The 27371-nt window shown below is 52.5% G+C and overlaps 5 protein-coding genes across 5 annotated transcripts; 2 read left to right on the plus strand and 3 right to left on the minus strand.

The window, feature by feature from the left end:
* Nucleotides 1-532: 532 nt before the first annotated feature.
* Nucleotides 533-1738, minus strand: UCRPA7_3497 (hypothetical protein; the record flags this gene model as incomplete). Its single annotated transcript, XM_007916175.1, has 3 exons — nucleotides 533-940; nucleotides 1000-1557; nucleotides 1622-1738. 3 exons carry the CDS (start codon nucleotides 1736-1738, stop codon nucleotides 533-535), a joined length of 1083 nt encoding a protein of 360 aa, XP_007914366.1.
* A 3166-nt stretch (nucleotides 1739-4904) lies between these two features.
* UCRPA7_3498 (putative protoheme ix farnesyltransferase protein) lies at nucleotides 4905-6521 on the plus strand (the record flags this gene model as incomplete). Its single annotated transcript, XM_007916153.1, has 1 exon — nucleotides 4905-6521. One exon carries the CDS (start codon nucleotides 4905-4907, stop codon nucleotides 6519-6521), a length of 1617 nt encoding a protein of 538 aa, XP_007914344.1.
* A 6766-nt stretch (nucleotides 6522-13287) lies between these two features.
* UCRPA7_3499 (putative vitamin h transporter protein) lies at nucleotides 13288-15319 on the plus strand (the record flags this gene model as incomplete). The annotated part of the gene is made up of 7 exons (XM_007916135.1): nucleotides 13288-13535; nucleotides 13612-13622; nucleotides 13697-14156; nucleotides 14221-14460; nucleotides 14531-14677; nucleotides 14740-14953; nucleotides 15038-15319. 7 exons carry the CDS (start codon nucleotides 13288-13290, stop codon nucleotides 15317-15319), a joined length of 1602 nt encoding a protein of 533 aa, XP_007914326.1.
* A 421-nt stretch (nucleotides 15320-15740) lies between these two features.
* On the minus strand, nucleotides 15741-16709 carry UCRPA7_3500 (putative short-chain dehydrogenase protein; the record flags this gene model as incomplete). The annotated part of the gene is made up of 1 exon (XM_007916105.1): nucleotides 15741-16709. The coding sequence occupies one exon, from the start codon at nucleotides 16707-16709 to the stop codon at nucleotides 15741-15743; it is 969 nt and encodes a 322-aa protein (XP_007914296.1).
* Nucleotides 16710-23823: 7114 nt separating this feature from the next.
* Nucleotides 23824-24997, minus strand: UCRPA7_3501 (putative chitinase 18-11 protein; the record flags this gene model as incomplete). Its single annotated transcript, XM_007916065.1, has 4 exons — nucleotides 23824-23900; nucleotides 23981-24565; nucleotides 24620-24880; nucleotides 24952-24997. The coding sequence occupies 4 exons, from the start codon at nucleotides 24995-24997 to the stop codon at nucleotides 23824-23826; spliced, it is 969 nt and encodes a 322-aa protein (XP_007914256.1).
* Nucleotides 24998-27371: the final 2374 nt, after the last annotated feature.

Raw genomic sequence — 27371 nt, forward strand, 5'->3', positions numbered from 1 at the left:
ACCCACTGCCATCACAAATCACCACAGACACCCGCCCAGGCCCGATACTTATCCCCGCTGCGGAAGATGAAGGGGACCAAGAAGAATACGCAGTGGAGGAAATTTTGGCCGCTAAGAATGCCAGGGGGCGGGGAGGCGGTCGTCAGGTGCTGGTCAAGTGGGTAGGATATGACACGCCGGACTGGCAGCCTCTATCCCTATTCACAGACACAGAGGCACTGGACCGGTTCGAAGCACGCTGGGGTGACGTTCGCACCAACAACAGCCCAGCATCACGTCGGAAGCAGGGACAAAAGGTACGGGGGGGGAACAGTCTTGTCATTGTTGGCGACGCGCAAAAGGCGCCAAGCCACGACTATCTGGAGAGCACGCCAACCCGACCACCTCCCGCCTGCCACACAAAGGCGGCGGACGGCCACAGGCACGCCGACCTGGGAAAACTCACTTGTGAGGGCACGCCGGCCCGGAATCGTTGCGCCAAAACGCCACAGGAACACAATCCCAAAGGGGAGGAAGGAGAACATCGCGCTCACTAGCGCGGGGAGTCGGTCAGTTCCTCGACCGATGGCGGCGTGGAGCTGCCGCCCCCGAGACGCCTCGCGTCACGACGACGTTCAAGCTCGCGGCGGCGGCGACGGGCCTCCTCAGAGGGGGACAGGGAACGTTCGTCACGCTCATGGTAGCGCTCGCTGCGGCTGCTGTGGTAGCGGCTGCGATGGCCGCTGTCGCGCCCGCTGCGACTACCGCGGTGGTCATCATAGCGCTCGCTCCGGCCGCTGTGGCGACCGCGGTTGCCAGAACCGGGAACGTCGAGGAGGCGCCGCTCCTCAGTAGCGGGCAGCTGGGGGCGCGCGGCCACCGAGTTGGCAAGCGCCTGCACGGCGTTGCAGCTCTCGCGCATTGCGGCCAGGGTCTCTTGGTGGCGGACCTGATGGAGCCCCTACACGCACGAGTCAGCACGAGATCAACCACCGTCGCGGTTCCTGACAGTCGACTCACATTCATCCGGTTGAAGCCGAACTGCAGCATCTGGCCCATGGCCTGGACCTGATGCTCGGCCGCATTGGCGCCGCGACGACCGGAGCCAGGAGTCGAAGGGGGCAGGGTGAGGGCTACATCGTTGCTCGCGCCGGGGTCGCCCATGTTCATGGCCTGCAGAAGCTCGGCCTGCTGCACCTGGGCCTGGGCCTCGGTGCGAGCCCGCTGCCAGTCCTGGATGGCGACAGACAGGGTGTGGGTGATGGTGGCCATGTTGCCGCCCCGGCCGCTTTTCGCAGGCACGGGCACATGCTCACCGGACTCGACCAGGGCCCGCATCGTTTCGTCGGCGCGGCGCAGGCGCGGCGACTGGGCGTACTCCTTCTCCATCATGTTGCAGGTGCGCTTGGCCTTGGCGCAGGGAGCACAGCCTTTTCCCCGGACACGAGGCTGGCACGCCAGTTTGCCGGTGCGGCCACAAGCGTCGCCACAACGGTCGCAGGTGTGCGCCACCTGCTGGGGCGCTGCGGCAGCCTCGTCGTCGCTGTCACCCACAACGACGTAAGTGCCCATGGCACGCTGCGCGAACAGTCAGCATGCGACGCGATTCCGCCATGGACGCGCTGAGCAGTTGAACATTTACCGAGGAGGGGGGCTGGCGTTTGTCGCCATCACCTCCGGGAGGAGAGGGAGGGGGTGCACCGGCGGCGGCGACGCTGTTGTTGGCACTGCCGGCGGCGGTGTTGCGGAAGTAGTTCATGGCTGCGCGGCGGCGAGACGGCTGAGCGTGGGCGGGTGCGGCCGAGGAGAGGCAGGAAGATGAGAGAGGGCAGGAGTCGGTGCGAAGTTGGGGAGGAAGAGGAGCGGGAACGGGGCGGAGGCATCGAGGAAGTGGGACGAAAGGAGAAGGAAACTCCGCTTCGGGAAGGCTGGGGTCGAGCAGGCATAGCAACAGTGCCCAGACAACGCCGACCAGGAGGAAGTGAGGGCGACATGAGGGCGACCTGAGGCGCAGGGTGAACGCGACCTGAGCCCGCACCGCGACGACAGGACCTCCGTGACGGTTCCCCAGGTTCGGAGGCTGGCACTGGACCGACCGCCGCCGCCCGAGCAACAGGAGGCGAGCCGCCTGAAGCTATCCCCAGAGGCACCGTCGCTCTGAGCGCCCTTTGCGGTAGGTTTACACGCCGGAGCGGAGTCATATGACCCCGGACAGGACCCGGGTCGGGGGCTATGTGATAGATCCATGCTGGGGGCACGGATCCGGCTTTCAGGAGTGACCCCTGATCACGTGGTACTTAAGGGGCCTTCCGGCCCCGACCAACCTCCGTATAGACTTCCTCCTTTTTCTTCAGCTTTCACAATAACAACCTATCAGCACCTACCTGGCTCCAACCCGTAGTCTACCCTATAACAAGCGCAGCTATTAAACAAGCCTCTTGTCATGCCAGCCTAGACGCAAAGACGCGACTGGAGGAATGGAGACGGCTGCTGCAGCCCACAGCAGGCGCCCACTAGGCACACATCCATGTGCGCTTACATAAACCCAAAATCAGCAAAATACATCTAACGCGGTGCTGCACCGCACCAACAAACACGCTCTTCATCACCAGCGCAATAGCGACCTTCCCAGACGACTGCCTTCCTCCCGAGGGGCTTTTTAAGTCGCGCAAGGCCTTAATTAAGTCAATTAATGCGTACGCAAAGCCTCGAGGCTACGCTTTTACCACCCAGAGGTCTTTTCGACGTCAAGATAGCCTTCAGAAGGTCTATTTTACATGCGATTGAAGCCGCCGGCCACCTTCGTCGCCACAAAGAGATCGCCAACAAAAAACGACCACACAGATAACGAATTGCCCCTTCTCAGTCGTCGCTAGGAAGTCTAATACAGGCTAGACTCTAAAGCACCGTCTTGGCCAACAATACACAATCCACAACCACAAACCCAGCCTTCACCCATCTGCACACCCTATCCACCGACAACTCTCCCGTATGCCACAGCTAGAGAGCCTTTCAAACGCTGGCCTCGCGCCGAAGGAGATTCAGACAATTATACGGCAAAACGGCTCTTTAGCAACGCGTCAAGATATCTACAACCGTATTGCTAAGGTCTGCCAAGACTCTCGTCAAGGCAAGAGCTCAATTCACACGCTTACAAATCAGCTTAAGCAAGAAGGATTTTGGGCCATGTACAGTACAAGCCAGATAGACATGTGACAGTAGTACTTTTCGCACATCCCGACTCCCTCATCTACCTTCAAGCATACCCTAAAGTCCTCCTCCTCGATTGTACATATAAGACGAATAAATACAACATACTACTCCTTAATATAATTAGCGTCGATACAACTAAACGGTCCTTTTGTATTGCTTTTGCGTTTTTAAGCGATAAGACTAAAAAAGACTACATATAGGCCCTTAAGCAGTTGAAGACGTTATATAAGCAATACGGCAGAGTCTTCCCGTCTATCATTTTGACAGACCAGTATTTAGCAGTTATAAACATGGCTTCAGCTCTCTTCCTGTCGGCGATGTCTCTCTATATCTAGCATACAAATAAGGCTGTCCTTGCACGATACCAGCCAACCTTCGAGACAGCTAAAGAATAGAAAGAGTTCTACAGTTTTTGGTTCTCGCTTCTAAATTCAGCGACTAAAGAGACATACAAAGAGCGTCTTAAGGAGTTTAAGAAAAAGTACGCCTCGACAAACCTCAAGCAGGTCGGCTATATTAAAGAAACGTGGCTCTTGCCGTTCAAAGAGAAGCTTGTTGCCGCATGGATCAACCTAGAGGCTCATTTTGGGAATATAGCTACCTCCCGCATTAAAGGGATTCACACACTCTTAAAGTCGTACCTCCAGAGGTCGACGTTCGACCTCTTTAAAGCATAGAAGGCAATTCGGCTTACGTTAAACAACCAGCTCTCCAAATTACAGTCTAACCAAGCAAAGCAGCAGATCCATACACCCCTTAAGCTCGATAAAGCAATATATAGGGCCGTACAAGGCTGGGTCTCCCACAAAGCGCTACGGAAGGTCGAAAAGCAGCAGCAATTACAGTGGAAGGACCCCCCTCCGCCGCCTACTTGTACGGGTACCTTTACACACGTCCATAGGCTCCCATATATACACGTACTAACTTCACGCCAAGGTACGCCTCTTCTTCTTAAAGACTTTCATTCACACTAGCACCTGATACATAACAGGGCTCCATTTCACCTTCTAGAGCCCCAGCATATCGAGCCACACACACAAAGCACACGCATACTTCCAGCATCAAGTACAAAGCGTGAGCCTAGTGCATTTGAGGTCGTCGCAACGAAGCAGGCGACGCGGGCTAAACGGCCAAGTCAATATACAGCATGCGGTGGAATCGGCCATACAAGAACCTCTCGGGCATGCCCAAAGCGTTACTCGGATATTGTACAAATAGATTAATGTTTAGAGCCTTTGGTGTTGTCGCGGACTTGGTCCTCAGAGGCCCACGTTGGTGGTGCGGTGCAGCACCGCGTTAGATGCATTTTGCTGATTTTGGGTTTACGTAAGCGGACATGGATGTGCGCCTAGTGGGCGCCCCCACAGCAGCTTTACTTATGCCATCTTTCAAACCGGATGTGCACGTGACGGCAGGAAATGGATGGTCAGTGCGGCACAGGACAGATTGCCTCGGGCAACAGTCACAACAGACAGCAATTACGTTCGCCGGTCAACACCGTCCACCCCTGATCTGGCGCCACGAACCCCAGCCAGTGGCGCGCCTGTGGATCGTCAGAACTTCGTCGGAGCTAGGCCGAGTTCTGCTGCACTCACGAGTCGGCCGCGACGACGAGCAAGCACCTCACCCAATTGACGCCAAAGCGCAACCCCTATGCGCTCGACCTTGTCCTCTGATGCTGCCCTGATGAGCTGAAAAGACCGCACAGAGACATGCCGGGCCCGAGATCCCTACTGCCGGGCGTCGGCGCCGTCGACAATGTGTGCTGGAGGTGCTGCCGGCGCCGCCTGCCAGCCGCAGGGCAAAGATTTCTGGCCCCTCTCTCGACCACCGCACGCCCGAGAGCTGCGGCCGGCACGGGCAGCGCGCCCGCCCAATCGCCCCGTGTCAAGGGCGCATACTTTCTGTCAAACACGCTGCTGGAGAGGTTTGGCGGCATCCAGTTCCGGACAAGGGCGCGGAACATGGGCGCGGCTGCGGTGACGTCGCCTCCAGCAGCAACCTCAACCAAGCTCGGCTCAACCTCCTCATCACAAGCTACCTCGGACGCGTCCTCCCCCGCGACCGCCGCTGCTACCGCTACCGCCGAACCATTACCACATCGCCGGAGACAGGCCGCCAAGCAGAACGCCGAGGCCTCTGCTCTTTCCGCCGCCTTAGCCTCCGGCAAGCCAACACCCTCCTCACCTGACGGTGCCCAACTACCTCCCGATGCGTCCTCGATCCTCGCCGAGGCCGCGGCCAAGCAGCCGGCCGACTCGATGCGGCGCAAGCTCTCGGCGCTGCTCTCGCTATCCAAACCGCGTCTAACCTTCGTCGTCGTCCTCTCGGCCATGGCCCCCTACGCCATATACCCGGTCCCGGCCTTCCTCTCACCAGGCGCCGCCGAGGCGACCCTGCCCTCCCTCTCGCCGCTCACGCTGCTCTTCCTGACCACTGGCACGACGCTCTGTTCCGCCGCCGCAAACGCCCTCAACATGCTCTACGAGCCGCGCACCGACGCCCTCATGAGCCGCACGCGCGCGCGCCCCCTGGTCCGCGGCCTCGTGTCGACGCGCGCCGCGCTCCTCTTCGCCGCCGGCTGCGCCCTCGCCGGCGTCGCCGCCCTGCACCTGGGCGTCAACCCGACGGTGGCGTTCCTGGGCGCGGCAAACATCGTCCTCTACGCGGGCGTCTACACGCCCATGAAGCGCCTCTCCGCCGCGAACACGTGGGTCGGCGCCGTCGTCGGCGGCATCCCGCCGCTCATGGGCTGGGCCGCCGCGGCGGGCGAGTCGGCCGTCGGCGACGGTTCGTGGCGCGAGCTCCTGCTGGCGCCCGACGGCTCGAGCGTGGGCGGCTGGCTCTTCGCCGCCCTCCTCTTCGCCTGGCAGTTCCCCCACTTTATGGCGCTGTCGTGGGGCGTGCGCGACGAGTACCGCGCCGCGGGCCTGCGCATGCTCGCCTGGACTAACCCGGCCCGTAACGCCCGCGTTGCCCTGCGCTACGGCCTGCTCGGCTTCCTCCCCGTCTGCGTCGGCCTGTGCGCCGCTGGCGTCACCGAGTGGTCCTTTGCCGTCACCTCGCTGCCCGTAAACGCCTGGATGGCCCGCGAGTCGGTCCGTTTCTGGCGCCAGGGCGGCGCCGGCGGCAGCGCCAGGGGCCTTTTCTGGGTCAGCATCTGGTACGTGCCCGTCGTCTTGGTCCTGGCCCTGCTGCAGAAGAAGGGCATGTGGGGCCGCGTCTGGCGGAGCGTCACAGGCGAGCCCGACGACCAGGAGGAGGAGGACGACGACGACGCCTGGGAGTACGTCGACGACAACACCGAGGGCGCGGAAAAGCAAGCCTAGAGCGCGGGGCTCGCATACATGATGCCTATGCCGCTCCCCCGCGCTCGCACCAGCCGGCGAATATCGCACTTTCCACAGACTCGAAATTAGTCACCCACGGCGCGTCATCTTGAGTCTGCTCCCAATAGAGTATTGCGCCTCGATCATGCGCGAGAACGGCCGCATGGGGGACGCGCCCGTATCGAAACCTCCCAGGGGGGGCTCGAGGCTGCCTCACAGCCGTCCTAGTAGCGCGGGCGCTTGCAGGGGGGGAAAGGAGAAAGGGACGAGGCTGGCGCGTGGATAGCGCCTCCTCGTGGGGTCCGGCGCCTACGACGACACCCATGCCTGCAAATATGCAGGGCAGCAGCGTCACATCCAGACCCCGGGCTGGGATCCATGCTCGTTGGGTCTATTGCGGCGAAAGGTCTGGTTCTAAACAGACCCCCAGAGGTCCTGGAAAGATCGAAATCCGGCAGGAGGGCGAGAATCAAGACCCAGCTCTTGGCCAAAGAGATGGGAAACAGAGCCTAGACGGGGAAAAGATGCCATTGCTTCAGGGAGAAGGAGTGATAACCGTCAGGTGCCCCAGTCCTGCGTGGCAGCTATGCCTCAATGCACCCCTGCGGCGAAATAAGTCGGGTCTGTAATGGGCCTTAGGTGCGTGTGTGGCACATTTCGGCTCCTATTTAGAGAACCACTATGAATAGTTAGTCAGCTGAAATACACATATAAAACCACCAAGCCCGTAAACCATCATTTAGCTGGTTAGAACATCAACCGCTGGTCGTACCTCATATTCTTCCCATTGTTCACTATCCCCGAAAATGAGCTTTATACGCACTGATAGCCAAAGGCGTCGTCGCACTTTACAAACTCGCTCTGACACAATACTCAAGGGCGCTTACGATATCTGTAACATATCCGACAAATGGCACTCACCCTTCTGATCCACGATTAGGCAGTAAAGGAAGAGCAAGCAGTAAGGAGGAGCTAGTGGAGGAAGACCCTGGGGAACATGACACCGAGTATGACGATGCCGCAGAGGAGAATGAGGCTAGCCCGTAGCTAATTCTTATTTATGAAAACTAGCGAACTTCTTTAAATCCAGTAAGAAATATTATTCCTAGGTATTGGTTACATTCTGTGTCGGGGTACGATTAGAGGGGACGGCTCCGCAAGCTGCCTTCCCCCCAGTGAAGCACCGGAGGTCGGAAAGAGAGTCTTGAGCCTCCTTACAAAAAGGTCACCTGGAACAAGTTCTCTAACTGCGCCCTATTTGCGGCGAGATTCATATTGGTCTGCGCGGTGTAGCCGGGAAAGCCACCCGTGCAGCTTGCGCCCTCGGACTCGGAGCTAACGATCTGGACATCTACCGAAGGTTTAGTCAGTTTCCTATGTAGGGAAAGTGGAGTGAATACCGAGGATGGATGTATACAGCTGCGGGCTCGCAACATATGGCTCTGTAGTGTGCGTGTCGTTGGCATGGAAGCTGGCAGGTGGCACTGGAACGCCGGAAGCACTCATAGTTGGCCAGTCCCACACCCATATAATCTTATACATCGTGTCGATAGGCGTATCACATGGGATTTGCACATCTGTCTGGCACCATAGATCGCGACCTATGGGGTCTTCCGCTGTCTTTGGAAATTCTTTCTGACGCTGGAGGAAGATTGGGTCATTGTTAATCTGATAGCACTATCCATCGTCGAAGTTGCGGCTAGCAATCAGGCTGCCCTTCTGATTGCCGCCTATACCATCCTAAGTCTATGAGAAGTGAACGTCCACAAGATTAGTATCTGTAAAGTCGTTATACAGAGTGTCGTACACATACACTGTCCCGCTATTTAACGGCTTGAAGGGTACAGCACTGGGCTTTGTGACATGACCATTCTCCTAGTACTGCAGAGCTACGAAGTCGCCCGGCGCCGCCTTTACTGGGCCGAACTGGTCGGGATAGGAAAGCGTGCGTTGCCGCGGATTTGCGATCTTATCGTCAAGGTGTATCACTTTGCCATCAGCACGTCCTTGGGCGGCAGGAGCCAGACAATTTCGTCTTCTGCGATTGTCCCTTATACCATGTGGGCGCGCTCGTAGCCAGGTGCTCCGACCATTGTGCCATTAGAGGCGATGCGCATCGTACGTTCAACCCAGCTGTAGGCTAGAGATAAAGGAACAAATCCGCTGACAAGGAGCCATGTCTTCATCTTCTTAGAGTGCGATATAGAGCCCTATGTATCAAGTCTTAGCATACTTTCTTGGTAGATTCCAGAGCTATGTCGGCCATAGGCATTAAGGAAGCATACTGGTAGGTGAATTCAATATTCCACTAAACTGTGTTATATGTTATATACTTGCAGTACTGGTGCGGTAGACTGGTTCCTCGGCATTCGTCTCTTTTGCGCCAGGCTCCAAGGGGGCTTCTTATACTCCTTGCGTGGCACCAAAACCCCGGCGGATGGGGGATCCGGAAACTAAGGAGCACATGACTCCGAATTCCGGGATGCCGGCATGTAGAGTACGCCGGAGACCGAATGTTGCCGGGCCGAATAACCCGGCCGTCGGCACCGCGAATCGAACCTTTTGCCTTAGGCCAAGCCAGCTAAGCCCAACTTCCCGGTTCTTCCAAAAGCAGGGTTTTAGAGCACGTAGATGACACACGGAAGAGGGGTTTGTATTAGATGTTATTGTAGGCTAAGTATAAAGAATGTCCTGAAAGCCAACTCCTTAGGCTTTTTTCGTCTTGCGAGAAAAATAAGCCTTGTCGAACTCTCTGACCTTTTTTGGCACGTCTAGGATTAGTGAAGTCCTTGGTTCCCATGTATCATCCCACCTTTCATGCTCTTCGCCGTGATTCTCCCAACAGACTAGATATTCTATGGTTGGACGGCCTCTCCCACCCTTCCGCCTCGTGCGGCGATCCAGGATACGCTCAACGTTCCAGAACTCCTCACCGTTCACGACATAAGCTGGTCCTTGTGGTGCTTCGTCCAGTCCGGACATTGCTGTGTCAAAAACAGTGGTGTTTCCTGCAAGACTTGCCTCTCTAGAGTTGTTGCTAACGACCTGCCAGTCGTCTAGTGACTCCTTATGGATTGCTTGGTCAATGCCCTGCATTATAGAATCAATAACCTGTGCTGGGGATTCTGGAGATGCTGGGCCAAGGAGTATATCCTGTCCTAAAGGCGATTGTGACAGGATCGCTATATCTTCCCATTCTGAGAATTCTGTAGGCTCTGGTGATACCGAACCGCCGGAGCCGAGAAGAGGATCAATAAGAATATCGGAGGATTGGAGTAACCAACCAGTGTCCGGTTCTGTAAGTTGGGGCAAGGTATCACCAAGGGGAAGGAGCTCCGAAACGATTGGGTCCTCGTCGAACATACTAAGAGAGCTTGTCATTGTATCGAGAGAAGCATCCTCCATGCATATATCGACTGGCGTACAAATAGGCGAGATCGAAGGGTCTTTTCCGAGTTCCAGGACTGAGTAGCCTTGCGATGGGATGCGGGACTCGCCCGGGGCGAAAAGGGGGTCGAAAAGCTCTAGGTCCTCCGGTCTATCATAGGGGAGGGCCAAGGAGCCGAGACTGACATGTCCTGAATAATCCTCTAGACGGACACTGGACGTATTTGTTGTGACCACTGGCCTCATATCGTGGCCGTGATTAGACTTGGCGTGATTTTTGAATTGCAACTCATTTTTCAGCACTATCCCGGCGCGCTTGCAGTCCGGATCGGGACAGGGGACGACTTCGGCGGGGCGTCGCTGGAGATGTCGCTCTTCATAGTTCCACATATTCCCTTTCCGGGTGAAGCACCTTCCACAGAAGAAACACTTATGGGATTTAGGCGTTGGCCATTGTGCAACTAAGTGCTCAGCTGTCCCCATTGCACCTGGTACGGCCGCGCCGGAGACCCGGGCCATGTCAACTTCGCTGTAAGGCGGCGGTGGGTCTTGAACCATCACTGTGTCCGAAGGCATCGGCAGCGTGGTGTCGACTGGAGTTTGTATCATCGATACGTACCGTGGCTTCGGTGGGACGGTTCGGCCACGCGTTGTGAGCTGGAGCATGGCTTGGGGTGCCTCGACTTGTGTTGGAATTTCCGTCAACGGCATCCTTCGTACTCCTGGCTTCTGCGAGGTGGCGAGCTCCTTCGGTTCAATCTTCCAGGCATAATCGACCCAGGCGTTGATCGCATCTATCTTTCTTTGCACGATCTCGATTTCCGGGAGGTCTTCATCTAGGTCGCTGAGGATCTCCGCGACATGTCTCCGTTCTGGCAGGCTAAAGATAACCTTCTCCAGTAGCTTCTAGGGTTCATAGATGCCACACAACTGCCTATCGAGCTCTATTCTGTTTCTCTTCCTGAAGTGATCCTTTCGAAGGAAAGTCCCTACCTTTCGGCGCCACCGCTGCCTCGCTGCTCTCAGTTCATTCGCTTTCTGCTTGCGCATCCTCCCGTCGTCACCGGTGGCCTTTGTGGAGTCTCCATACTTCTCTTTCAGAGCGTCTTCCAGAGCTTCCCATTCTCTTTCCAGCCGGCGAATCGTGCTGTCGGGACCGATGATCCGCATTTGTTCGTCAGACACGCCCATCGGCGCATTTTCGTCGAATATGATGCCAAGGTAGTTAAGGATGTCTAGGTAAGGAGACTCGGTGCCACGGCCTAAGCCGGCATCCTGAGCCATGGCATTCCTCATGTTGTTGGCGTAATGCCTCTGATACACAGTGCTGTTGGGCCGGTGGCGCGCTCCCTGATCCCGAATCGATTGTCGGTAGTTCTCTGTTGAATGTTAAAAACTGTCAAGACAAAGCTGGAGAGGGTCGACTTACTATCAAGGATTTCCAGGTTTCCTCGCCGGAAAACATAGGTTGGGACTCGATCGGGGAGGCCTGCTGCTTTTCCATGGCTTTCCAAGTAGTCATCGAAAGCTTTTGCTGTTAAAGGCTCATCCGACTTTATCAGACCTTCGACAGACTCTACGGTCTTCCGGAATACCGGCTTGTGCCAAAATTCTTTCTTCCATAGTATGTATACAGCGGGCACACTTAGTTTGGTGTTGAAAAATGGCTCGGTGCATGTGTCGTAACCGTCCAGGTCAATAACTCGCTCGGCTCTCGCCTTGGCGAGGAGCTTCGAGATTGGGCAAAGCACCGGGAGTTTCTCTTCAACAAAAGGGAACCAGGTGGGCACTATCTCATTGTTTTCGCCTTTGTGGAAACGTAGGAGTACCTGCATCGCGAGGTAGTCTCGGCCGCCGTTGCGCATCGGGTCATTCAGGATCCACAGATCGATGTCCTCCCAGCAAAGAACCTTATACTGTGCGTCTGTCCTCTCATCCAAACAGCCGCACACCCAGCATTCCTTTGGACGGGGTTGGACGTAAGGATCCGACGTTTCAACATCTGTGTAGGCATCGGATTCTTCGTCGTGTTCCTTGATCTTTTTCTTCTTATTGCGCGGCTGGGCAAACACCAATTCGTGCCGCCGACAGCCTATCCACATAAGGATATCCTCAATCATTGAAAAGTCGATCCGGTCGAAACCAATTTTGAATTTTATTTTCCAATCTCGAACCTAGAGAAAGTACGCAAGATATGTGAAGCCAGATGGGTCTAGGACGTTCTTGTGTTTCGGCTCTCGGCGCAGCCCAAATAGGCGTACATATTCGGTTTTTGCGACGGCCACGAAGTGGTCTCGAAGCCGCCATTCGAGAGTCTCGCCCGTATACTTCCGGTAAATCTGTGACAGCTGTCGCAAGTACTGGCGGATTGTACCCAATGCACCGATTCTGGAGTTCTCCCTTCGTATCAAAAACTGGGCAAATGCTTTGGCAAGACCCTTGTTCTCCCAACTCAGCGTCTTGACGAGGGCTTTCCAGTCCGGATTTCCTGGTAACGCTTCGGAGAATGCCTTCCATCTTTGTGTACCGTCAACAATGTTTGCCTTGGTATTATCAGCACGGTTTGGCGGAAGAGGGCGCCGTGTGTTTCCCCGGTCCCAGATCCACTGCAGTTCCTCAGATGTAAGTGCTGGTGGGGCTTCGGGCACGTCCAACTCTGTAAGCTGGCAACGGATTCGTTCGAGCTGATCAAGGTCCAAAGCCTCAATTGGCTGATAGGACTGACCAGTCTGAACGTAAGAAATAAAGCAGAGGGACCGGTCTAAATATGTTTTCCCCTCTTGCGTTACTGCGTCCTGTTCTCTGGCCGCTGGCCACCTGAGTCCCGAGTCCCGGATCCCAGGCTCCCCATCAGCATTGCTTGGAGCTGCGCCGCCCACTGTGACGTGCACGCTGAATGTACTGTGTGGTGTACAGTGGATTCGAGAAGTACATATGTCCCGCCAAAAATGTACTTGACGGGGGGGTGTTTTGGGGTTCCAAAAACGGTGGGTCTGGGCTTCCATTTTCGGAAGGCTCAACATCGACACGGGTACTAACTTAACAGTGTAATGCTGGACCGACTTACTCCAGACCCCGAAGCCAATGGTCCGAAGTGCGTTGGGGTAGCGCTTGGCGCACACGACTCCCACACTCCACTTTACCCCATGTGGAGTGAACGCGGAGTAATTATCCACTGCCTCGAATGCAGCAGAAGGGCAAGTGAAAAGAAGTCACATCAGAGGAGGGTGATGGGTATGTATAAGTATGCCGCTCTCCTTCTGAACTGATCACCTCTGATAATCCAAAGCCCATGCTCTTCGTTGTAAGCTAGGTGCCTATATCTTTTCTGCTCTCCGTCTTATCCTCTCGGTGAGAGAGCACACGGCGCAGAACAAGCATGGAAAATACTCGGCACAAGACCGACGAGGAGCTTGCCTCGCATGCGGTCCCTGTGGAGCTCGTCGATGACGAGGCTCTCGCCGGCAGTACCGCAACGCGGGGCGCTGTTGTCACCAGCGCAGCAGCCAAGCCTCAGAGGAGCCTCAAGTATGCCTGGTTGTACATCTTCGACTGGTACCCGAGCTACTATACTGAGGAGGAAAGAGCTCTGCTGAAGAAACAGGATCGCATTATTCTTCCTCTTATGTGAGTCCCGTCCTTTTTCTTTTCTTTATAAGAGATTGCTGCCTGAGAAGATACACCATGCTGACAATGGATGCAGTTGCTTACTCTGTAAGTTGTGAACAAACTAAAATCGACCAGACGCGAATCCATGATGTAACTCTAACAATCTTGTATATCTTTAGTCTTCATCAAGTGGCTCGACCAGTCCAATATCACCAATGCCTATAACTCCGGCATGAAGGAGGACCTGAACATCAAGGGAATAGAGTATAACCTGTTTAGCACCTTCTATAATATTGGCTACCTAATTCTGGAGATTCCCTCTATGATGATTATTTCGCGCCCCAAGTTGTCTCGCTGGTATCTTCCAATCTGTGAGACGCTCTGGTCTATCATCACCTTCATCCAATCTCGCAATCGCAGCGCTCATATGATTTGGGGCATGCGCTTCCTAATGGGACTTTTCGAGACCCCCGCTGCAACCGGGTCTCTCTATGTCCTTGCATCTTGGTATAGATCTGAAGAGGTTTTCAAGCGTGCTGGTGTTTGGTATGTATCGAGCAATATTGGCGCCGCTTTCGGTGGCTACATGCAGGCCGCTGCTTACGCTGGACTTGATGGGAAGCTTGGTATGGCAGGCTGGTACGTTTCGCTCCCCGCAAATCAGTTGTCATGGCGTGCGACTAACATCATTTGTTCTCTGCAGGCGGTGGGTGTTCATCGTGGATGGTATCATCAGTCTCCCGATCGCTATTGCCGGCTTCTTCCTATTCCCAGGCCTGCCGACGAGCCCGCGCATCTGGTGGCTTAAGGAGTCAGAGCAAAAGCTCGCCCAGGCACGTATGCAGACAGACGGCGTCCGTAAGAGTGCCAAGATTGGAAAGCGAATGCTCAAACGCGTGTTTCTTCACTGGCATTTCTATTTCGCCGTCACTACCTATGTCGCGTAAGTGACAATTGCCGGCGATGTTCTCAGTTTTGTGTGACTTATCACTAATGCAATAATGGCTGAGCAGATTTCAGTTGACCACCTGGGTCGGTGGACAGATGGGAATCTGGGTCAAGGCAACCGGTAACTATTCAGTCGAGCTCATCAATATCCTGCCTACTGGAACTCAGCTTATGGCCATTGTGGTTGGAATCACGATTCCACAATTTGTCATGTGATTATATTGCCCATGACTCCATCATACTGGACAGAGAGCGCTAATGATCAACCTTACAGGGTTTATCCGATCTGGATGCCGGTCAGTTTTGTTGGATTTGTACTGCTCTTCAGTAATATCTGCCTCAGAATCTGGTACATCCCAGACGCAATGAAGTTCGCCGTCTGGTTCTTGATGGGCTTCACATCTTGTGTGACGCCTATGCTCTTCCCTTTCGTTCATCTGATCATGAAGGACGACAACGAAGCAAAGAGTTTCACAACGGGTGCCATGGTAAGTTGATGGCTTTTGATTGATCCTGCCTCGCTGATCAAATGGATGAAACTTTAAGACTAATCCTATTTGCTTCAACCTCAGATGACTGTCGGATGGGCATTCTTCACTTGGTATAACGTTGTCGCATTTCCAATCACCGAGGGTCCTCAGTGGACAAGGGGCTTTACTGCCAGCATATGCCTAACAGTTATATGGGTGGCATTGTTCCTGACGGGTTACGTGTTGTGGCAACGTGACATCAAGCGTGGCTTATACCAAAGTGCTATTGCTGAGGAAGAGAACGAGGAGGCTTTTAATGAAAAGGTTGCACATGTGTCCCAGACACAGGCTGAGGCGATTCACATTGACGAGAAGAGGCTGTAGGACAGGGCTCGGTAGATAATGTGAAGAGGTTTCCAAGTGATCGATGTAGTATTTCCCCTTGAACTCGATATATTCACAATTGTTGCAACTTTTCTATTGTCAACGTGAGGTCTTGGACTGTCGCCTCTTTCAGGGATAAAATTTGCTAGCGCGCTCATGTTGGTTTCATACCGCGAGTAGTCCTTATTTCGCTCATGAGGTGACCCAAGGGGACCAATCACAGACTCCTCATATTGGGGTTTTTGGCTCGCTTCTCGCGTTTCCATTGTCTTGACAAGCACAATATAGCGACGATCACACTGACAAAGCGCTTATAGAGTTCCTTTGCTTGGACAATGTGGTGGTCTCTTTGTGCCTGTCCAATAGCCCGTGGTCTTAAGTTAAGATGAGATCACAACTGGCTCGGAAAAACGATTCTCGGTTAGACATCAAACTTCTGCCCCACCAACTCTTCGCTCAGCACCCATAGATCCTTTGCATTTCCTTCATCTGTTGCGTATCCTAATGGCTCACTCAACTGACAGTCTTCAACGAAGTGTCCATTTTGGCTCTCGAAAGCAGGATCTAGTGCCGCAGCTAGGAGAGACGATGACCCTTGAGACATAGTCTTCGGCTTGTCCACACCCGGCCAGGGAACTCCGGTGTTCTTCAATGCAATGGCATCAATTTCTTCGAAGTCTTTGTTCTCCAGGTGAGTGGTCAGCCCGGTGTCCCAAATTCCACCTGGGTGGACGGAGTAGGCAAATATGCCACGTTCGCCCAGTCGTCTTGCGAGCTCGAAGCTGAAAAGAATATTTGCAGTCTTGGACTGGCCGTAGGCGGACCAGCCATCGTAGTCTTTACCATTTGAGAACGCCGGGTCGCTGAAGCGTACTGAGCTGATGCGATGGCCTCGTGATGTGACATTGACAATCCTTGAGCCTTTCCCTGCTGCCAGAATCTTCGGCATGATCAGATTAGTGAGGAGGAAGTGGCCCAAGTGATTGGCGGAGAAAGTCAACTCGTTGCCTTGCTTGTCGGTAGTGTATTCCTTGACATTCATGACGCCTGCGTTGTTGATCACGGCATCGATCTTGCTGATACCTTTGTCGGACAAGATCTGCTCTGCAGCTTTTCGCACCGAGTCAAAGTCGGTCAGTTCGTATTCCACGAACGTCACTCTGATGCTTGCATTGATTGCCTTGATTTCTTCAATCACGGGTTCCACCTTTGCTTTGGTCCGGGACACGAGGATGATTTGCTCTGGAGACTGTCGGGCAAGTTGTGTTGCGCAGGATGCACCAAGGCCTTTGGTGCTAGTGCCGGTTACCAGAAACGTTCGGCCCTTGATCCTGTTTGCAAATGTCGCGCAGACTTCTTCAGAAGTAGTAGAAAACCCGAAGGGTGACATCTTGATGGCTTGTTGTTAGGTATGTATAGAAGCTGAATACCAGGAGGTTTCGATATACGCCTCAATCTCGTTGTCAGAAACCCGGCTCGTTGAGCCGGTCTGCAAGACGGCGACCCTTCATTGAATTTATAGCTGTTCCTTTTACCGTCAAGACGCTTGGCGTAGAGCCTATGCTGCTCTGTGGCAAGCCGCGGCGGAGCTGACGTCCGTACACAAACGTTATCGGACTGCACTGGAATCTCCGAAACTTTGGCGGGCCTTAAGCCCGAATTCTTCGCGGCGCGGCGATCGACACACCAACTTCTAGGCACTCGGCGGCGGCTGGATCCTTGCGGGGGTCCCACAGCCAAGATGCCAAAGTCCGGATTCCGGGCAAAACGCCGAAGGAGACGGCAAGATCGTACGATTTTACGGAGGGGACGGTGAGTCATTCATGCAGGTTGCAGGCTTGCAGGTCGATCAGGAGATCATGATACACCCTTCTTATTACCCACCTACCAATAAGCCTTTGAAAATCGGTAGCATAGAAATGAAGAGTCCTCCTTATACCAGGGCTCGTGTCACCATGTTGCTTGATAAGGCCAGAAGTTGCACACAAGATTTTGACTCTCAATTGACAGTAAGCTAAATATTGTGTGCAAATGAACTCTTGGAAAACCATTGCGATATTAATTTGTGAGTCCAGCTCTGAGGAAAGATCTTCAATAATGTATGATGCCCCCTACATCTGTTTGATTCATTTCATCGTGCCCCTGCAATCTAGAAAGGGGGGAAATACCAACGAGGCACTATATGACCCATGTAATGATCACTACTAGCGACGCGAGTATCACAAACGACGATACCGTAGCATGGGCGCCAGCCCCCTTCATCCCCTCCTTGAACCCCTTTTGCGAGCCTCCCAGGTATAGTGCCCCAAGCTCTGTCAAGGCCCCGTGGTCGTTGAATAGAGCCACATTGTCTCCGGTCCATGCATTTGCTTCATCCCTCCTAAATGCACCGAACCAAGCGTAGGCTTCAACATCGTCTTGAGCATCTAAGAATGTGAGGCTCTGGTTCATCATGGTCAAGGTATCGTCCTCATCACCCTGCGGTAGCGCCATCTCTGTGATCCAATACCTGCTCACGCTCGTCCCATAGAAGTCGTGCAGGGTTTTGAGCCAGGATTCGAGGTCCGCTGCAAATCCGTACCAGTGCACCGCGACGAAGTCTGTGGGGCAACCGTTGTCCTTGTCGATATCATAGCACGACTCGTTGAAGCCCCGCAGCCATTCCAACCCTTGTGCGGAACCCGTTACAACAGGGTGACTGATGTTCCAAGTACGTGAACGTGACTTCACAGAGGATCGCAGTGGCACGATCTCAGAGATGTATGCGCGCGCAGCATCGTCCGGAGAGATGGCACTCCCGCCGGACGAAGTAGTCCCATCCGGCTCATTGAATGCCAACAGATGCGTTGAAGATACCGGAAGACTGTTGATTGTTTGCATAACATCTGAACTGGAGGCGTCATCAAGCCCGTGGATGAGGGGCACGAATACAAGAGAATCGCCGATGAGAGATGAGGGATTCGCCGACCAGGTATAGTACCACGCCAAAGACGAGTTTTCTGAGAGCAGAAGACTATTGTCAGACTCATGCGCATCGCTGCTAAATGCCAATCCACGCTTTGAGGAAAAGTCAGGCTGTGAAGCGACAACTGCAGAAAATATTGCTATTGACAGGGACAAAATGCACAGCGAAGTTGTCCACTTAGTTGTGCTAGTCGCCAGTGGATGCATTTGCATGATCATGATGGGAAACGCAAGATGAGACTAGAAGCAGGTCATAACATTCCATGCAAAGCCGTCCAGCAGCCCGGCGCTTGTCTGAATATCACATCTACCAGGTAAATGTGCAAGCAGGATGCGTATGAGGTTTAATAGCCAATTTTGCTTTGTTGATGACTCTCTAGGCACTTGCGAGGCTTAGATGCGGGTGACGTCACATCAAAGTCTTGGCCACACCAACATCTTGTTTCTACAACCATTTCGCCAAGGCAGGACTCGCATAGGCTTAGAGGAATACTCATTAAGCCTTCATCTCCTAGAGATTAAGATGAAGCTGTAGCTTGTTTAAGACTCTTTGGAGTGATGTGATTTATGTCAAGTTGTTATCATAGACAAGACAGTAAAGTGTAAGACACAAGTTTTGTAGGCACATGTCACCTAACGTTGCATCTTGGTATATGGATCTTCATTGATCTCTTTTATTAAGACAAACTCTCCCCAACATTGCTCTACTACACAATTGCCGTGACACAGCACAGCGGGAGTCATCGCACCACAAGAGATTACAGCTGTCAGGTTCTCTAAGCTTATGCGATATGCCATCCAGTAACGCAATCCAGTCACGGTCGCAAGGTTTTCTCACCCAAGCAGAGCTATATCGCTCCAATTGAATTATATTTCCTGCTCTCTTCCATTCATAGGTGGCAATACAGTCTCGATATCTCGTTCGATGTCGAGCAACCATGGGAAAGGGAAGCGGAAATTTCTTGATGAAGTTTTGAGTTGCGAGCCACATGACTGCCATATAGCCACCATGACTTTGCGGAAGGCACAAGCAGCAGGTTCTCTCTCGATCTAAACATTCAGAGGAAGAAGGCATGACAGGAATGTCCTGTCTCAAACAAGCACAGAAGTTGGGGTCAAAAGCTCGCAACATCCCGATGTTTCCGAGCGACTGGTGAGGGCATGTGCTGACAGTCAGCTCTCCCGTTTTGATTTGGCTTAGGATATGGCGGGCCGCAGCTGGCTCCTCGGGTTTCGTCCGGCAGCCTATATAGGGCACTGCGAGCATTATATTCGTAAACGATGGCCCAGTCGTCTTTGCCTATGTCTTTAGGTCTCTCTGCTGGGAGAGATTCTAGAAATTAAGTCATGGAGCGGATCGTCGTCGTCGTTGGTAGAAGTTGGTTTGCGCTTGAATAATTGTAAAATATTGTTGATCAATTTGTTTGCTCTGCTTTGTTTTGCACGCGCCTCGCGTATACCTGCGGGGACGTCGTGAGCCATTGTGTATGTGGCAGAGTAAATCTGTGATGGTACCAATATAATACTTGCGTAAGGCCCATCTCTACAATGCTGTCTCGGAGAAAGAAATACGTTGCACTTTTCGCATTTTAAAGTTTTCCTTCGAGACCCGTGGATCACTCGCTTTGGTGGAGGCTTAGCCTTTGCACAAGTCGTGTTGATATAGATACTGTGTGTAAAACATATAGTGTCTGTTTATGTGACAGCTGACTAGTAGCTGTTGATCTACCAGCCTGACCTCGCTCCCATTCCACATCATGGACGTCTGATTGGAAATGGCGTGGTTTGTTCTTTGAGAGGTGCTTAATCAAGATTGGTCTAGGATCTCTATGGTAAAGCAGCATTCATGTTCTTATCTTGGTTGATCAATTTAGCAGGGGATGATTTGCTGGTGATAAATCTCAAGCAAGGGTCTAGAGAATGGGGAGGGGAAGTGGGGAGACTCGGTTTTTGTGCTTGAATGCCTCAATTACCCGTTAACATTTCAAAATCGACAAGTTCATCCCTCCCTTAGGGATTTCTGAGCGCATGCATTGTTGTTAGAGAACGCCACCATGTCAGAAAAACGTATCTCGGCCTTGATTCCTCGGAAGCAGAAGGTGCTTCTGGCCTGCATTATCATGACATCTGTCATAGACTCAGTGGTGAGCTGCTTCATACCATGCCAACAAATCTGTTTCTAAATTGAGATGATTGTCAGCTGGTCGGCTACGACAGTTCTCTCATGGGTAGTCTGAACGTAATGCCATCGTACAGTGATTACTTCACTTTGACAACAGCCACAAAGTCGCTGAACACCGCTATTTCTTATATGGGAGGCGCTACCTGTGCTCTGTTTGCCGGCTTAGCCGTCGATTGGCGTGGCCGTAAGGAGTGCATTTTCTACTCGGCAGTTATCACAATGATCGGCGGCATCATTCAAGGAGCCGCGCAAAACATTGGCATGTTCATTGCTGGCCGGTTTATCGTTGGACTCGGACTGGGTCTTGCACAAGTTGCTACCCCGACCCTCGTGGCTGAGACCGCTCCCGTGGAGTACAGAGGCTTTGCTTTAGGTCTATACTATGCTTGCTGGGGAGTGGGCACTCTGGTCGCTTCTGGTGTCTGTTACGGCGTGAGTGGCATTATTTCCCTTCTTCAAGATCAAAAGGGTAACACTCAAACAGACCGAGAGCATGTCTACTACATGGGCATGGCGCATTCCTAGTCTTCTTCAGGCTGTACCGAGTGTCTGTTGCATGGTCATATTGCTCTTCATTCCAGAATCACCTCGTTGGCTCATCAGCCGCGACAGACATGAGGAAGCACTTGAAGTATTGGCAATTGCGAATGCTGCCGGTCAGTCTGATGACCCAGTAGTACTGCTCCAGTATAGAGAAATTAGCGACACCTTGAGTTGGGAAAAGGCCCGGGAATTGTCTGTGTTTCAAGCCCTCGCACAACCATCCAACAGACTTCGTCTTCTCATTACGTCGACGTTCTCAATTATAGTCATGCTGCCGGGAACGAACATTATCCAGTTTTATTTCGGAGACATGTTGTCTAATGCAGGTATGTAAATCCATAAAGACATTAAGTATGCAGTGGCTCACACAACAGTCAGGAGTCAGTGATCCAACAACACAATTGCAAATCAACATCATTCTGGTTTCCTGGACTTTTGTCGTTGCTGTTGCAGCATCACTATTTGCTGACAAAATCGGTCGGAAACCTCTCTGCGTGCTTAGTCTCGCTGGCCAAATTGTAACGCTTTATTTGCTCGGAGGTCTTACGGCTCTGTACGGCGAGTCTAACAATAAGTCTGGTGTGTATGGAACCATCGCCATGATATTTCTCTACAACGCCGCGTATGCCTGGGGTATAACGCCACTCACAGTGTTATATCCACCAGAAATATTGTCATTTGATATCCGCGCCGCAGGTATGGGTATTTACACATTCACCACGAAGCTTTGTGGATTGTTTGTAACATTCGTGGTGCCTTTCGGGCTTGATGCAATCGGTTGGAAGGTCTACATCATCAATGCTAGCGTGAACATCCTAATGGCTGCGTTTGTGGTGTTCTACTGGGTGGAGACTCGAGGCCTTACTCTGGAGGAAGTCGACCGTATCTTTGATGGGGTCAAACACTCGGACGTCCCTGATCTGGAGGCAGTGAAAGATGGGGCTGCCAAGCTTGATGATGATATTCTTCTAGGTGAGACTGTCTCGCCGCGGCAATCCGCCGTGAAAGGTGGAGAGGTCTCTTCAAAGGTGGGGAAGACATTGGCATGATAAGCAAGATTGCTAGCAAACCTTGAAACCACGGAAGGGCACAGAGAAGATAAGAGCGGGGACCGGCGAACTGTCCCGATACTCGACTCTTGGCAATGGTCCTCGTCGGGGTGGCGTATATTTTCAAATAACCAGTTGGATCCAAGAACCTCTCTTCAGTCGTTTTCTTTGAGTCTGGTCACCTGGCAACCTTTGTTTTGCTGGTCAACTTTTGATATTCATTTAACATAGTACTTTTGAAGGATTAATTGAATCTTTCAGGCATTGAAAGTCTAAGCTCTAACACCCCGCAGCAAGATGGCCGAAGTTGCCGACATAGCAGTTGTGTCCTTCGAGAAGTTTATTCTCGGTAATGAAGCCGACAAGCACGATGTTTCTAAGGAGCTGTATAAGGCCTTCTCAACTGTTGGCTGGGTCTATCTCAAAGACTTTGGTATTCCTCAGAGCCGAGTCGATGAGATTTTCGCACTAGTTAGTCCTTCAAACTCCTGCCATTTGTTTAGAATTGCTGTAGACATTTCATATATGTGAGACTAAAACCTTCGTGCTTTCCCAGGCAAAAAGATTCTTCGAGCTCCCCCTATCCACCAAGCTGCGTTGGAAGTTGACAGACCCTGAAGTGAACCAAGGATACACGGCTGACGGCGCGGAAGCCAATGGCGGTATCGATCACAAGGAGTGTTATGAACATCGCCGTTTCGCCAATGCATCCTGCCCTGGTGAAAACGACATTTCAAACTTCAAGTCGACTATGGATGAGTTCTATTCTCAATGTCTGACTCTCGGACTAAATGTTTTGAAGTGTCTCGCAATGGCTTTGGATTTGGGTGACAATTTCTTCGATGATATTACGACACATGCCGACCCACAACTTCGGCTCATTCATTATCCATCCATTGAACGCCAAATAGTTGAGCAACAAGGCCATGCGCGCATTATCCCACACACTGACTTCGGCCTCTGTACACTACTCTTCCAGGACTCGGTTGGAGGACTAGAAGTTGATCCATTTCACACCGGCGAGTTTAAAGCAGCTTTACCTATACCTGGCACGGTACTCATCAACATTGCGGATCTCATGCAAAGACTTACGAACGATCGATGCCGAAGCACTCTTCATCGCGTCGTGTCGCCCAAATCTTCAGGCGATATTTTGCCTGCGAGATATTCCATTCCATTTTTCATTCACCCTGATCCGGAGGCAATGATTACGCCATTGATAAAAGAGCAAGGGGAGGTTCGGAAGTATGAAACGGTAAATGCTGGTGCTTGGAGAACCATGAATACAGCAAGCAACTACAAGCTGCCGTCAAATGTAAATGTAACTGCCTAGTAAACAGTTGTGCGTCGTATGGATCGTGTACCAGAATTCGCCCACTCTCAGCATCATCACATTGGCTATCAACCACATGTAAGCATTCCGTTGATTGGCACTGAGGCCACTATTGGTGTAGGCCGACGTCCTGAAGATTTTGCAAATGTAATGGATCGAGGACGTTACGGCGTTATGAAAGTCTACATGATATGCATAGTCATGGAGTCTACGCCATCATGCAGAGCATTGACATGACTCCAGTCGAGGCTGTCCTCTGCCAAGCTCCATGCCATCACTCCCCCCAGACCCCATGGAATCACGATTTCGTCGAACTTTCGGGCAATCAGCTCGGGTGTATCCCAAGTCCAGAAAATACTTTCTGAGCTGTCCCAGTACCACTCTCCGCCTGCGTCAGCATCAAGCTTCTGGTTCTTGAGTGCCGTTTGGAACATCAGACTAGTTGAAGGTCCTTCGCAAACTCCGTAGTCGGACTGACACCCGGTTCCACAATACGGTGTGGTGCTACCACTGTGAAGATAGCATGAGCATGTCACTTTTCGATTCTTTTGTACTTGTGCGAGAGAAAACTTACCAGCTGCCATACTGACTGCAGCAAAGACTGTCAGGGCACCTGTAGAATGTGCCAGCGCCACAGCTCATGTCTGGGGAATCAGTCAGGTTGGTCGGTGCAGGGGCAAAGTTGATAGCCTCAAATGTCAGAGCGCCGGATTTGCCGGTATCCGAACCATCCGCAGCCTCCAAAAGTGCGGTTGGGCACCCAACAGGCTCAGTGCAGACGGCACCCTCAGCCGTTGTGAACCACTTGGCATAGAAGGCGAAACCAAGGTTCATCTTGCCGGGAGCCATGCCCCGGGCAGCATAGGTCTCGATGGTGTGGAGCGACTGATTGACAGAGGTGTGGTGGTTTGTGACGTTGTCACGGCGTGACATGAAGTCGTATGTCATAACATTGACAAAGTCCACCACGGCGTTGATCTTCGGGACTTGCTCGGGGGTAAATGCCATCATGTCCTTTTCGAGACCAGGTACGGCGATTGAAAGCTCCTTGTCACCAATTGCGGCTTTGATGTGGCCAAGAAGCTCTGCATAGGTGTGAATCTCCGAGACCTTTTCCGAATTTGGATGCTGGATGTAGTCCGCTCCGTTACCACCCGGATATTCCCAATCAATGTCTACGGTCGTTAGCCAGACTGTCCTCCCTTCTCTCATCTGATCAGGTTACCCACCGACGCAATCATAACCCAGTCTATCGAGAGTTGCAGCGATACTCTTGGCATACAGCGTCTGTGTCGTGCAATTCTTTGCGCCTTTGCTGAAGCCGTCTGTGTCTCCCCATCCGCCGATGGCCATGCAGACCTTGGTGCCCTCGTCGAACATAGCTCGGACTTCGTCCAGGGGCATGAATGGCTCGTACTCGCCATCGGGCTCCGTTGTAAAAAGGGAGGAGTTGGCGAATGCGGTTATGACATAGTTGATGCCAGCTGTGACTGTTCTGTTCGGAAGCCCGGATGTGTGATATCTGGCATGGGAGATATCTTAGCATACTGGTGTCACATACTTTGATGCGGATTAAGGCTGTCCTCACTGATCAAAATACATGACATAACGTGGAGATGCAGCGACAGCCACGGAAGCCATCGCGGCCACGATGAACGGTTTCATGCTGTAAAGTAGAAGTCCTAAAGGAGTGTAAGAATGGAATATATTAAAAGAGTGACAATGAAGATGCAACTGAAGCTAAGCAGCCAATTGTCAAACTTGACCACGTCAAATATGAGATATAAGAAGTTTTATCAACCCAGCTATTCCTGACTGACGTAGATCTAGGGGGGAAAGGCCCTGGAAGCTGATCGTCGCATCGCGGAGAGCAACACCGTTGAGCTTTTAAAGGGGATTAGAGTTCATGCCCTTGTGGCTCAGCCCGTTAGCGCTCCCATGAATCTGGTGCCCCAGCGCAGATCCAAATCTCCAAAACCAAATGCCGCTGCGATTGGGCAAAGCCACACCTTAATTTGATGGGACCCCAGGAAACGGAATCGCGGTAATTTGGTCCTCCCAGAGAAGGAATGGGCCTAGCGTTGAGGGCACCTCAACGGCCTGGTAGTGATGGGGGTGGTCCATGCTGGTGGCTTGGCCTTTCTGTCAGGGGCAAGTTTAGTAGTCAGCGACAGCCAATAGCAGTGAAGTCAGGTTGATACCGTATCTCCCTTCGCTCAGCTTGCCTCACTATCAATATTCGCAGCGAGATGCGACATATTTTCTCGTGAAAATTATCATTTCGCAATGAGATCTACATTTGGCAAGGCAAGTGTACTGTCGGCGAGCTGCCGAGATAAATACCAGGATACGGGGGCTTGGCACCGTTAATACGAAAGCGCCATAAGCTGACTTGGCTCTAGCAGTTCAAAGGGGTAGAAACTTGGGGGCAGGGCTCGTCAGCAAATCAGCAGATCCTCAAAATTTAGACATGAGAGGAAACTTTCTCTACCTTTTTATCTTCTGAGACGAGTATCTTTCGCAGTAGAATATTGGGGTTAAAAGCCACTCATTGGTCACGATCAATGCGCCATGAGGCACGAACCCACACAAGACAGAAACGCTCATTGAATCCGCATTACTTGGTTGATATATGAGACTCAGGTGAACGCAATAGTTGAGAAGCGATGGCGCGAGACTAGAGAGTTTCGGATGACACTATACAACGTATGGTAAAAGGTCCACGCCGAGACTCTGTCGTTGACTAGTTGACTGTCCCCGAAGGTAAGAATGACAAAAAGAAGATATTTTAGCAACTGTACGTTTCGATCGTACGGTCTCCAGGTTATGAGCCTGGCGGGTTCCCGCTACCCCAAGTTGCTCTTAAAGAACAGCCTTTTGTCTCTTTTCTTATGATTTGTCCCAGAGGATGCTGCTCAAAGGATGAGTCACTCTCGATGGATGACATATCTGCCTCTTTTGTGGAGCGCCATGGTCACAGTACGACTGCTGCCTCAGGTGAGAACAAGGGGTGTCATTGGAATAGAAACCAAGGATACAGGAAGCACCAACAAGATGAAGAGGGTTCAAATGGAAGTTGACCAAGAGCTCAAGCACTGTGAATTTCAGAATAAAAAAGTTGCCTAGTACCAAGAAGCGAACAGTTAAAGAAGCTAGTACCTAATCCGCGAATTTTTATTGATCAATTAGCCTGGCGACTTACTCTTTTTTTTTTTCATGTGAATGCTATATATATCAATTATCTAGCAGAGCTAGACGTTGAGCCAATGTCGGCACGAGCCTCGGCAGCCGGCTTGTTCGGAGACTAACACTGTCATAATCAGGTCCGCGAAGTCTGGAAACCTGGTAACGGTAGGTCCGGCCCAGAAACATCCCACAGAGCCTCGGTAACGGAAACAATCCGAAAGAAGTCCAATGCAGAAGTCTTAACTAGGATTCGTTTTAGACAATATGAAGGTCTAAGCAGGGGGGAAGGGGAAGGTGAAAGGTGGGAAGAGGAGGTTGGGCTCGGCCCCGCAGTCTCGGCGATGACGTCGTGAAAATGCGCCGGACCAAGGCGTCCGCAACGCTGAGGCTGCTCCTCCACGGCCTCTCTCACCAACCTCAGTACACATTGCATGAGCCGGACCCCGCGCTAACTGCGCTCGCGGCCTACCTTCAGGTATAGCAGTCGGAACACCAGCCTCCTCGCACGCTAACTGGCTCAGCAGGATTCTCATCAACAACGCTCAATCAATACCATGATCACCGCCGAGACCCAGGAGGGTGACAGAGGCTCGAAAGCGGCTGCATTAGCTGCATATGGCCCCGGCAAACATGCGCAAGAGGAGCTATGATGACGGACGTCATCATCGATCATTCGCATGCACGTCGCAGATCATTCCCTGCGTCTCGCTCTCAGTTCGCTAATGTACGCCCTGATGCCGGAATGACGTTCAGATAAATTCTCGTTTCCCCTCGCCTCCGCGGCTGTGCCTGAGT

Source organism: Phaeoacremonium minimum, assembly GCF_000392275.1.
Source record: "Phaeoacremonium minimum UCRPA7 unplaced genomic scaffold PA7_03_scaffold_288, whole genome shotgun sequence".
Taxonomy (NCBI): Eukaryota; Fungi; Ascomycota; class Sordariomycetes; order Togniniales; family Togniniaceae; genus Phaeoacremonium; species Phaeoacremonium minimum.